Source organism: Anas acuta, chromosome Z, assembly GCF_963932015.1.
Source record: "Anas acuta chromosome Z, bAnaAcu1.1, whole genome shotgun sequence".
In the NCBI taxonomy this organism is placed as follows: Eukaryota; Metazoa; Chordata; class Aves; order Anseriformes; family Anatidae; genus Anas; species Anas acuta.
In genome coordinates, this window is record NC_089017.1 from 5,597,726 (window position 1) to 5,610,977 (window position 13,252).

Sequence of the window (13,252 nt, forward strand, 5' to 3'; positions counted from 1 at the left end):
TTTTGCAGTGACATCTTTCTCCATCCTAGCATGGTCTGCTATAATGCAGGTGGTTGGTCATCATTTTTTTCCCAGACTTGCTTTTTTTTTGTTGTTTTTTTTTGACTTTTGGCTATATTAAATGTAAATTTGAGTAGGCCCTGCTTGCCAAAGAAGGCAGGCTGCCTGTAGCCACTCGCAAGCCTGCAATTTTCCATGGCATGTGCAAATTTGGTTCTCTAGATCATTTTAAAGTGTAGCTCCATATGCATCTTTGATATGTAGAGTATTAGTAAGGGTGGTTTGTCCCAGTATATTAGTAAGTGTAGTTTGCCCCTATTCTAGTAGTTGTGGTGTCTTAAATCATTGTGACTGACTGCGGTATACCAAATCAGCAAAACACACAGGTTACCAGTGCCAACCCTCTTACCTTTACAGAGACTGCTGCAGATCTCTGGTTCTACTGTTAGGTGAGGATTTTTGCCAAATCCATGCCCCAAGAAAGCTGTGAGGATAAGCCTGCCTTCACTGGCCAGTGGCAGTGACTGGATGCTCTGCAGTCTGCTCTGAGGTAGCTCAGACCCTCAGCCTTGAGATGAAGAAGATGCCTTTTTTTTAAAGCAGTTAAACAAGTTTGGTTTATCATTAAGTTGTGTTTGCAGTGAACTGATTCTTCATGTTCTTATTGAATGTGATATTAGCAAAGAGAATGGTGTTCTAAGGAAGCTTTTTGGTCATCTGTTTACTGTCTGTCACTTATGGTGAGATTATTTTAATCCTTTTTCCTCTTGTTTTTCCAGGCCTGCAGGTGGTCTCTATGGCATTGATAGCATGCCTGATCTACGCAAAAAAAAGCCAATTCCACTTGTCAGTGATCTGGTAAGAGATTTTTCTTCTGCGACACAGTCACTGGTGCAAGTGGCTTTATTTTTTGACATATGGTAATGTTCATTGTCACTTCAAAGAGTTGTAAGTTTCCTGCTTAGTTAAATTAATTCTTGAAAAAGAGGTTTAAGGAGTTGCGCTTGGAAAAATCTCTGAGAACAAGGTATGGTTTCATAGAGTGTTGCATTCATGTGGCAGAATTAAGATATTTTTCATGTTCATCTTCCTTCTTTTTCTACACAGAATATTTGATTATTTTGGGGCCTGCATTATTTTTAAATATTTTCCTAAAAATCGCATACTTTGTGGAAAGTTATGATGTCCATGTGAGACTTGGCAACTTAACAGAAGGTTGGAATTTGAGCGGATAGATAAACGAACATATGTGCTTGGATTTTTTAAAGTAATTTGAAATATTGCCAGTAGGCTCCTGTGCTGAGGAAGCAATAGAACCAAGAAAGTAATGAAGACAAGTTTCTTATGGTTGTGTGATGTGGTGAAATACAGCTTCTCTGGGACAAATGGTTTCTGTTGTCTGTGTGATCAGTACACATAGCACATTCATAGTTGGGAGAGATGCTGTAACATCTGAAAGACCAAAGTTTCTATATCCTGCAATTCCTGTGAAAAGATGCATACAATTCTCTCTGCCAGCTTATGCATGGGAAGCTTAATGTATCTTACTGTCTGCTTGTGTCTTCTAAACCTGTGCAATGATGGCATTAACCTGTGTTGCTTCCTTTGTATGCTTTCATTCTCTCTCTCCACAGGCCATGGTAAGTGGAGCTAAAGACAATCTAAAAATAATTATACCTTATTTTCCCTCTGCTCTTATGCTTTTTATTTTGAACCTGCAGTATTGCAGTGCATGCATATTCAGCACTCTGTCCTGCTACATCACTGATGGAATGAACTTTTTTGGTCTGTCTTCAAATAGTGTAAATCAGAGCATAATTGAAGGTGTCTGATATGATTTGATGATTTCAGAATAGATATTGCTGGCTTTAATTTCTTTCTCAGCCTTCATCTTTATATAACAGTATTAGGTGTTTCAAAGGCAGGTCCTCTGCTGCTCAAAGGTTCAGAATGGCATGGGTGTGATGTGAAAGGGTCAGTTTTCAGGGGAAAATGCTGTTCATTGCATTCAGTGATGGCCCACGAGTGTGACTCACCAGCACATTCAAACCTGTGCTCCCAACCCACCCTTTATCCTGTTTGTATCATTTCACTGTCACATTTGGGAGTGTTGGGTATGTTTTAAAACTGACAAAATAATCTCCTTTTGTTTATGAATAAAGTTAAATATAGAAGATTGAGTCCCACGTAATTATCTTAGGCAATACTGATGTTTCCATTGCTACCAGAACATAGAAGTGAACTCAGTTATCATTATTACCAGAGAAACAAATAAAAGTTTGAGACTGCCTGTGGGCAGATGAAAACTAGTTGGAGACCTCCCAGAGTATGCATTCAAGTCTTTTGAGATGTGAGCTATAATTTAAGAAAGTAACTTCAATGTAATAGGCTTGGTATCTGGCATGAAAGAGTGCCTTTGCTCACATCTTCAGGGATGTAGTACCAGTGCGTTTCTGAATGTTGGTAGTGAATAACACATTTTCTTCCTTCTAGTCACTGGTTCAGTCCCGGAAAGCCGGAATTACCTCAGCAATGGCCACTAGAACATCTCTCAAAGATGAAGAGCTGGTAAGTGGGAGGGTTGCTTGGCTCATGTTAACTTTCAGTAAGCAAATTAGGGGAGTTTGGCTCTCTGGGATGCAGAGCCAGCTTCACAGATGTCTAGAAATATAGATGCAAAGCTCCTTGTATCACTTGTTTACAGAAACTAAACATGTAAAAATAACATTTAATATGATCCTAAAAAATACAAACTTATTTCTTTGTGTGTTATCTACAATGGGAGACAGTGTGCGAAACTTGCTTTATGTAAAGTGTTCCTCATCCACAAACTTTAATTTCTTCCTTCTCTTCCACTTTCTTTTAAATGTCTAGAGAAACATTTCTGAAAGTATGTTCTCTACTGTCACTAGTAGAATTTGGATAAATTTGTCTGCTTTAAATGTGTAGATAAATTGCACTGTTCATGCCTTTTCCCTAAAACCCATGTGTTAACTAGCAAAAACAGGTTCAGACACCTTCCTGGATGTTGGTTTATGTGTGTTCTTGTCTTTCAGAAATCTCATGTCTATAAGAAGACCTTGCAAGCCTTAATTTACCCTATCTCTTGTACAACCCCACACAACTTTGAAGTGTGGACAGCCACAACTCCTACCTACTGCTATGAATGTGAGGGGCTGTTATGGGGTATTGCACGGCAGGGAATGCGCTGCGCTGAATGTGGGGTCAAATGCCACGAGAAGTGCCAAGACTTGCTCAACGCTGACTGCTTACAGAGTGAGTAGCGGTTTTGCAGCTTTCTGTCCGGCACAGTGGAACATGGCTGTTCAAGAAGCATTACAAGACTTTTCCTAATTATAAAGGTGATGCCTCAATGCTAAGTGAAGATGTATCTGTTAAAATGACTGTCTTTTCAGAAAAGGTGCCATTAGGCTAAACCTGTGCTCGTCACCCTGTGGATGCAGCTCCACTGATGCAGGAGAACTTCTTTGCAATGTTGTACTTTGTGTGCTTTAAAGGAAGGTTTAGTAATTGACTCTTTCACGTGTATACACACACAAATATCTATCTATCTATTTATCTATCTATCTATATAGATATATATAGATACCTATATATTATATATATAGATATATATATATCTGGAGAGAGAGAGAGAGTTTGTTTAACCTGTGTAATGTGTTTAATCTCTCTCTGTGTCAGCACAAGTGGCACGTTTGCTAGCATTTCCTGCATGGAAGAGAGGCAGCAAGGGCAAGTGAATAGGCTACTAAGATGGATATTCTGACTCCTGTTCTGTCCATCATGCCCACCTGGTATCTTAGATTTTTTTTAAGCGTTCAGTCTGTTTTACTGGATTTTAAGCAGTGGGTTCCTGCTTATCAGATACTGCCCATGGACTTAGCCAGGATTCTCTATACCAAGTACAGATTGTCAAGGCATGTTGCCATTTGAATAGAAGTGCCCTGTGGTTGGGTCGCTACAGAGACCGAAGTCTGAACGAGGACGGATGATGGGTCAGATACAAAGGTATTATTTAAGCATATGGGCAGTATCTCATCTTACTAGTAGCAGTTCTGTTTATTTTGTTTTTCTGCAGTGTTCAAAACCTGAGCCCTCTCTTCAAAGAAAGCAAAGAGCTAATAATTTGCATAGTAAAAGAGACCTTGCCCATATTGCCCATACAATGGAGAAGTTTAAACGGATTTGATTTTTCTCTTTTTTTCCTAAAAAAAAAAAAAAAAAAAAAGAGAGAGAGAGAGAGAGAAAGTATGATTTTAGGCATCTGGTTTGGGCAGATTATTTTTATTTGCTCCTAAAGCTGTTTCTTGATTTGGTCTCAAATTTATATTCCTGCTTGAGAGCAAAATATCTTAGCCTAAATGGAATAGAAGTTTCCACTGTGTAAGTGTTAAATCTTGAGTAGGAAGGTGGGGCTGCTTCTGTTCGCTCTTGATTTTTTTGGTGTTCCAGCTTGAAGTCAGAAAGAATCAGAAGTTTTTGATGTAAAAAAACAGCTTATTGAAAGTCCGTGTCAGCACTTACAGGAGTATAGGGAGTCAAATCCCATACCTATCTCAGACTCTAGTTATTTGGAAAAGCCAGACTGGATGATCCAGCAAGGGATACCTAAAGGGTCATAGGTCACTTGTTTTTCTTAAAGCTTATTGTGACACCTTACATAGACATTGTTGCTGCATGTATTTTTGATATGTGCAGAGTTTTTAAATAAGTCATAGTTAGGACTGATAATCTCTGGTAAGTTTGTAGAGTTCACCAGAACCATATGCTAACTTGTGATTTTCAGTATTTGAGATGAAAAGCTGTTGATATGTGTATCCAGGCTTAATTCAGATGCACACCCAAGATGTTGCAGTGTCATGATGGAGTCATGATATCTCAGTATGGGAAAATGCTATTGATAGCAGAGGAAAATTAGGCTTGCATGAGCAGCAGTGAGGAAACAGGCACAAAGCTGTACAGAGGAGAGGTAATGAAGTCAAAAACAATAGAAGGAAAACTAAGTTTGACTAATGGTAAAGAGGAAAAAAGCATTCCTGCAGAGGGCAGCTGTGGCAATCCCTGTCAAAGAAGGACTCAGACAAGGAAGGGTACTGGGCAGAGGTCAATTGTAAAGGAGAAAATGTGTGAGATATGAGTTTGCTTGTTCATCTTTCAAAAGAGAGGCCTGGCAGTGTGGAACACGAGGACAGGAATGATGCTATTTCAGGAACCTAAGAATAGCCATACTGGGTCTGGCCCAAAATCATCTTTCTAAAGATGTGATGGAGCCCAAGGCAAATGCGTAAGACCTGCAGTGAAGAGCTCCTGTGATGCTATGTTTAATAGCAGGCAGTGATGGCTTCGAAAATTTGTCTAATCCTTCTTTGAACATTTTTATACCTGAACTATGATTGGGAAGAGGGAGATGTACAGCAGTGAGAAAGATGGTCTGTTTAAGCTTACCATTTACAAAATTAAACATAGAATAAATTTGCTTCAAGAAAATTAAAGGTGGAAGCTACAAGATAACTTCAATGATGAGAACAGGGAGTCTCTGGAACAGCCTCTGAAAAATAACTGTGGGGGCAGTTTATCTAATCTCTGTTTGGAGTTAAATAAGTTTGTGCAATGGGCTGTGGGATGTGATGTTGGCAAAAGACTGTGCACTTCTGTGTATAACAGAGGCAACAGCTGGAACCAACTCTACTTTTCAGATACAGTGAAGTAACAGATAAGATCTTGTTATTTTATTCTCTAGGATTGCAGATGTTTGCTTTCCACATTTTCTTTCAAATCGTAAAGATACTACAGCATGGAGAGTTTAAAAAAAAAAAAAAACACAACGAAAAACAAAAACAGAGGGGAAGCAAATGAGAGTGTGCTGGGCTCAAAACAGGTGAAGAACACATAGAAAGGTAAAAACAAGAACAAAACAAACACAACCCCACGGAACTTCACAGACTCAGTTATTTGAAAACTGCCCAGCAGCAGAACAGGGGAGATACAGAGGCCATGAGCTGGAGCTATGAAGCTACCAATATGAGAGTAGTAGGTAACATTGTGTGGGGTAGAGACATAAGGGAAATTGAAGACATCAGTTGTATAATTAAAAGGAAGAGAAGACGGAGGAAAGACAGTGCTGGGAAATTAAGATAACACTGCAGCCAATATGTGGATGTGCTGCTGGGCTGGGGAAACAAATGTTATTGATACTAGAAGTCTAGTATAAGGCTTTTTCAGGAAACTGTGTTCTTTCTTTTGGCATGTTCATGCTAAAATTCTTCTAACAAGAACCCACAAGGCTAGAAAAAGATGGGGAAAACATGAATTATTTTTTTTATATGCTTGAAGAGCACAGACTGTGCTTGAGGAATGAGAAATGGGTGCTTCTGGGGCCCAAGCAATAGTGTAGAGATCCAATAAGTCAGACTGAAGTTTCTCATATAGTGAACTGGAGGGGTTTCTGTATAAAATAAGTTTTACTATTGCTGGTGGGGTTTTCTTTAAAAAAAAACAAAAAACAAAAAAAAACCTGTTCTCAAAATCTATCATCACTTTATCATCACTTGAGCATCTAATTAAGGCTTCCAGAAAATGTTGCATTGGAAGGGTAAAATGAGTTTTCAGGCTGGTAACAAGTACAGTTTTATTGATTGGGCCTTAATGCCTCAGGATGTATCTTCATTCAAGTCTGCGCAAGTCTTCCTGAAAATGTTGCATTGGAGTAAATTGAATTTTCAGGCTGGTCACAAATTCTGTTGTCTATATTTTGAATTTTGGGGTAGATGCTTTGGGACCTAAGAATCAGGATGTGATGTTTATCCATCTGCTATGCTTCAGTGCTGGGAAATAAATGGATCTCTCTCCCCAAGTCTATGAGAATTCAGTTTGGTTATTTCTTCTAAGGGCTTTTTACTTACTGTCTATATTTTAAGAAACTGAGTATCTGATAACAGTGAACAAATATGTGGGACTGTAGCAATAAGATACCCAAATTCAGCAGTGCTTTGTTTGAAACAAAATCCACTTGTGTAAAATTGGGTGCTGCTTCCCTATTGAAGCTAATTTGCTCATCGTGTCTATGAAACTGCCTCAATGCCTTTGTCTGGTAGGCAATTAAGAATGTGTTTATAATGTATTTCCAGGAAATGTTGCATCTAAGGGATGATACCCAACAGAGATGAAAGGTATCAATATTTTATCGGAATTTTCTTTAAGAACAAAACAGCAAAAGCAACTTTCAGCCTCCCAGCTTTTAGGGTTCAGCATTTTTGTTTTGTTTTGTTTCAAGTGTTGTGTGCTGGGACATGCCTTGCAGATCTGTTCAACAAGGCTGTTCCATGAATTGGCAGTATTTGAAATGCAGTAAGGCTGGAATTATTTGTGGCATGTGCACTGCAGCCATCTGGTTAATGGCTCTGTTGGCACCAAGCTGTTAACTCTGAGAGCATTAAAAGTCTAAGTTTCTGTATTCTAGGTACTTTCAAGATCCTATTCTGATGATGGAGAACTTTACCTTTTCATTATAATCTCATAAATACTTGCTCTAGGGAAGATGCTCTCTATCTTTCACCTGTTCCTGGAAGTCTCCACTGGTTGGGTACAATTCCTTTCTTACTTGGCTGGAAATGGATGGATAGATGGGGTTTTTTTGTTTGTTTGTTTGGTTGGTTGGTTGGTTTTTATATATCCTCATAGCATATAAAGCTTTTGAAAAAAGGGGGCTTTATCTCTTGCCCTGAACACCAGTGTGCTACTAACTGAAATACAACCAGTTGGGAAAAGTTGATGTCAAAGGAAGCCTTATGATGGCTGAGGATGGATGTGCAGGATGCAGAGAAATGGATGCAGAAAAGTAGGCAGAATTAGGAAGAGGGTGGAAGGGAAGGATGTTACACTAGTGAAGTACTGACAAAAGGGAGATGCACAGTCCTGGACTAGCATTTGGAAAGCCCTAGTATTCTGATTCTGCAAGTATATGTCTCGTTTCCCAACAGTGATGCTAATCTAAGTCCTCAGTAGACTACAGGTAAACCTGAGAAAAGAAATTACCCCAGGATATCAAAATACAGTTCTTTGGAGATCTTAAAACTGAGGAATTGAGATCTCAATCTTCAAACTTGTATTGAACATGAAATCTCTGTTGTGTAATTAGTTATATTAGTGCTGTTTTATGGTGCATTAGAGCAACAAACCTAGTGCTGAATACCCCGCTTGGTACTGTTTTGTCTCTTTGGGCTTTGGTTCACTGTTGGAATTGTTCAGCACTTTTTGACTCAGAACTGGAAGTCTGGCATGTTTTTTGGGTTTTGGATGAGAAAGTTCTGTGTTGCACTCTGAACAGATTGCATTCCAGAGACTGGCTCCGTGAGTGGACTGTTAGGGAGACCAATAAGTCACTCTTGTGATAATCATCTTGGCTTTGGCGTTGAATGATGATTAGGCACCATGGTGATGAATGCTTGTTTGCTTCCCAAATCCTGTGCAGGAAAATATTTGCATAGAAGGAAGAAGGATACCTTTATTTGAAACTCGAATATCTATTTTAAGTTTTGTGAATATATAATTTCTAAGCATTATCCGCCTACTGAACAGCTGCCTTCTATCCTGCTAGTGTTGCTTTCTTGACTTTTTCCTCTTACAGCATGAGATAACAGCACTGGCAGTTTACTAATAGCTGTATCAATACCATTCCCAATATAGTCGTACTTGCTTTCTGTTTCCAGTTATAAATTGACTCGTGATTCATTCCTAGGGAGGAAGAGATAAGGAAAGCCCAGATATTATATAGTACCATTTATATGGTACTATATGTGTCTATACACAGTACTTGTATAGTCCCTTGCCTTTTTATTGCCATTTACAGAACTACTTGAAAAGATGCACCACTGGCCTAAACTTTTTGCAGCTGAATGAATATGATCCAAGTTTAGCTGCAGGAGAGGCACCCTTGACCTTCCAGTGCAGTGACATGCATTGGGCTTATATCACCTATGTTTTATATAATTAATCCTCTGATGGTTATTGTGGAAACCATGGTGGTTTTGTACCAACAAGCAGATGTCAAAATTAAGAGCAGATATGTTGTTGTGACAGAGGGTTTGTCTGTTTACTCTGTTATTGTGTATAGTTAAACACAGTGTCTGATTCTGGTTTTCGCACTGCAGTTCATGTGTAACTCCTGCAGGGAGACAAATATCTCTCCTGTGGAGAAATAGTGGAGCCTTTTTTCCTAATAAATCATCTGGGCAGAGTGGGGGAGTAGCATGGATGGAGATGGGCAGTTATTTCTGAATGTCAGGAAGCAGAGCCAAGCCTGAGAGACGATGAAAGAGAAATGTCTAGGGGTCTGTGTGGCATGGCTTGCATCTTCTGCAGTTCAGGATGCCACAGGCAGCTGCTAGACCCAAAGCAAGTCTTGGTGAGTTGCTCCACTATACAAGGTCTCTGGAGGTAGTGGGGACGTGAAATATATTTTTAGCCAGGACTCTTCCATTTATCTATGTTTGCTGTCAAAAGCCGATTCGATGCTTCTGGAGTGCTTGCCATTAAGGCAGTGATGCAGACCACACTGCTCCAAAATTGTGTTACCTCTGGTCCCATCTGTGTGATCAGCAGCGAAACATTTGTTTGCAAGCTGCCTGGCTAATAATTTCTTTAGAAAATGTTTCTGAAATAGAGTACTCGCTCATTTATGACACTAGCCCTTAATATTTGAGTTTGGTTCTTCATTACCATAAGGTCAGGTCAAAAACAAACTCTGTCCTGCCCTTCCTTGGTATTGTTACAGATTTTAGAATTCCTCATAGGAAAAGCTACTTTTTCAGCTTGGCCTCTTACAGTTTCTGTAGCTCTGCATATACTGTATAGTCCACCTCCATCCCTAAAAGACCTAGTTCTGTTAATGCTGAATAGCATTTCTTATCTGAAGTTCAAAGTATAGCCCCTGGTATCATTTCAATTTCATATTCCTTTAATAAGTGTTGGGTCTACAGCTGGATGATAGTCTGATACAGGCATCACTTTGGGTAGTGGTAGTTCTTCATCACCGGTGAGTGAAGACAGCAGGGACTACATAATTAATTCCAGTATTTTGATTTCATTTCATCTTAAGCCAACAATAGGAAACTCTGGGGCCTTTTCTCAGATAAATTTTATTGTACTAAATGGAATACTGAACATCAAGCCTCTAGCAAATAAAATGAAAAAAATAATTATCAGGTAATGCAAAATTATGGCTTGTTTTATACCCAGGTCTTTAATAGCATACCTTGGTATGCGGTGTTCTTAATGAACTTCTGAAACTTCAGTGGTCACAGTCTGTTCCAAACTGTGTTTTTCTTCTTTTCGGTTTGGATGGTAGAAGTTATAATTGAGTTTTGTTTCTTTATTGAAGTGAATTTAGTAACGGTAAAGGGTATTAGATTGGAGGTCCTAGAAATGGATGTCTTTAGGCAGTATTAGTCACTGGGCACGCTTTTGAGCCTGCTAACGAGGTTCCCTGTTATGATGTACTGCTGGGGGTCCTTTATGAGGGTGCATTCACAGAAGTTTGTTCTTCTTGGTCATTAAATGCTGAAACTGTCTTCGTATGCAAAATAGTAAAGTCTTGTGTTAAGGTGTTCCAGATACCATAGTTGTGCTCTTGATCCAGAGGAAAACAATTTTTGGGTATCTTTGTGATTGATGGCTGCCGTTACACAGGCTTGCTCATGCTTATATCACATTTTTAAGGTAATTCATTCAGTATTTGGTGAACAGCTGGGGAAGGTCATTTTTCTAGGACAAGGCTTAATATAAAGTATCTGAGAAAAAACAAGCATGCAAAAGCATATTAAACTAAACTGAAATAATGTCTGAATGTGTTCACAGGACTTTTGTCTTGGTTTAACCGTGTCTGATTTAAGGTCATAACTTGAAATCCCTTAAATGCAGACTGCATGTAGAAAGAGGGTGTGGAGTCTGATTCCTGTATTTCAATTCACACCCTGGTTTGTCTGCCCTGTTAGCTCATGTCAGTTTTATTGACTCATTCCTCACATCTGACACAACTGTCTGTGCTTGGGTTCTGACAGCAAACATGTCTGTCAGAATTGAATAGGGAATAGTTGACTGTGGGAGCATTCTTATCTCATAATTAAATTAACTTTTAAAATTTGTATGAGGTATGCAAGTGATCAGAGGCCCCTGTTAAAGCAAAATGATGAGAAGAGGGGGCATGCTGATGTCTGCTGTACAGTAAACTTCATTTCTAGGTCTTTCTCAACGGCAATGGTGTTGGACTTGAGCCTGTTTTCAGGAGAGCAATATCGTCCCAGAAATTCTTCTATAAAGAAGAATCTGGACATTCCCCTTCCATTACATTCCAGCTCTTTGTGGTCCAAGTTTTCTTTCATGTATGTTGAAATGGAGGGTCTGACTGTAAGTACCAAGAGCAAGAGGCATAATGTGGAGAGTAACCCCTGACTTTGATCCTGCCACCTATTCAGTGAAGCATGACTTGATGTGTTTGCCTGTTTCTGATGAGCATTGTTTACTTCCTGATGCACAGGAGCAGCAGAGAAGAGCTCAAAGCATGGAGCTGAAGACAGAACCCAGAATTTCATCATGGCCATGAAAGATCGAATGAAAATCCGTGAACGAAACAAGCCAGAGATCTTTGACTTGATTAGAGATGTGTTCTGTGAGAGCAAGTTGACACATGCTCAGCAGATGAAGACGGTGAAGCAGAGCGTTCTTGATGGCACCTCAAAATGGTCAGCAAAGATCACAATCACAGGTGAGTGAAGGGAGGCACAGGTTCACTCATTCTTGCTTGGGGCCCTAAGGTAAGGAAAAGTTGTGAAACTAGAGAGAGCAGGCTTCCCTCTCTCTGCTCAGTGCACAGGTGGCAGGTGGAGATGCTCCTGCCCCAGGTGTTGTAATGTGCCATGAGCTGAGGCTCATCAGAAAAAACTCTTATGAGTGATATTCCTCTTTCTTTGGCCAGGCTGATTTGCTGCTTCATATGGTGTGCGAACACAGAATTATTGGTGAATGGTTGTAATAACCCTTCTGTTTTCCTTCCAGTGATGTGTGCTCAGGGTCTGCAAGCCAAAGACAAGACTGGTTCCAGCGATCCATATGTAACTGTTCAAGTTGGTAAAACAAAGAAGAGGACAAAAACAATTTTTGGGAATCTTAACCCTGTTTGGGAAGAGAAGTTTTATTTGTAAGTACTCTTACAAGGACTCTTGGCCCTCTTCGTATGATCTGTACTTTGACAGTTATGCCATCTTTGTCAACATGCAGTCCCACACTGCCTGTAGTGTATGAAGGTTTCATTTCTGCTTGACATTGTGTGCCCATCTGGAGGGTTGATGTCTGTAATAATGTACGTAGTGCACGCTTGTCCACTTCATCTTTCTTGCTTTTATATAGATAAATTGTCTGCTCTGTGAGCGTTCTTACGTTAATGTTTCTAGAGAAAGATAAAGAAAGGAAAATCTTTAACTTGGTGACTTTTGTTCCTGTATAATAGAAGTAGTTTCAAAATTCTTTGGAATATAAAAGAGTGAAGTTTGTGTAAAAGGCTGAGCAAACTTTCTGTGACCTGCTGCTGTGATTGGTGTTTGACCAACACAGGTTAAAGGTAGCTATTTGTTTGTCACTTGTCTGCAACACTGCCATCTCCCCCTTTAGTTCAGGAAAATCAATGTAACAATAACTTGAGGGATTATCTGCTTTCAAGATGAGCAATGTATCCATGTCTGTATTGAAAAGAAAGGCTGGAGGCACATTTTTTTAAAGTATCAAATATGCTCAAAAGACTGAAGAATGTATTATTCTATCCTGCTTTTATTGAATAAGTAAACACTACCCTCAATTTATCATTGAACACAATACAACACAAAAGGGAGATGTGAAATCTACTGGGTAAGTAGTTTCTGAAGATTCTAGATGATCTCTTTCAACCCCAGACATCTTTATTTCTTCTCTTTTTTCCCCCTCCTTGTTTTTCCCTTGTGCTTGAAGTGAGCTCTCTGCAAGCTGAAATTATATATTATAATCAAGCTTATATCAATCTAATTTTGTCTTTAAAATGCACAGTCCAAACAAAATTATTTTAAAGTAGTTTTGAGCTCCTCATTAACATCAGAAAAATCTCAGTGCTATTTTGAGAGAGTAAGTTCTTGGGTTTTTATTTATGTATTAAGTTTATTCTTACTTTAATCCAAAGTAATGGAACCTCTTGGTAAGTAGTAAGTAT

The 13,252-nt window shown here is 39.2% G+C and overlaps 1 protein-coding gene across 6 annotated transcripts in view; it reads left to right on the forward strand.

The window, feature by feature from the left end:
- UNC13B (unc-13 homolog B) overlaps window positions 1-13,252 on the forward strand; it is a 211,783-nt gene that overhangs the window by 125,067 nt on the left and 73,464 nt on the right. For all 6 annotated transcript variants that reach the window (XM_068666536.1, XM_068666537.1, XM_068666538.1 and 3 more), the window contains 5 exons: window positions 780-858; window positions 2,494-2,568; window positions 3,057-3,276; window positions 11,555-11,782; window positions 12,073-12,214. In XM_068666536.1, coding sequence (XP_068522637.1) covers window positions 780-858; window positions 2,494-2,568; window positions 3,057-3,276; window positions 11,555-11,782; window positions 12,073-12,214 — 744 coding nt within the window. The remainder of the gene's footprint in view (window positions 1-779; window positions 859-2,493; window positions 2,569-3,056; window positions 3,277-11,554; window positions 11,783-12,072; window positions 12,215-13,252) is intronic.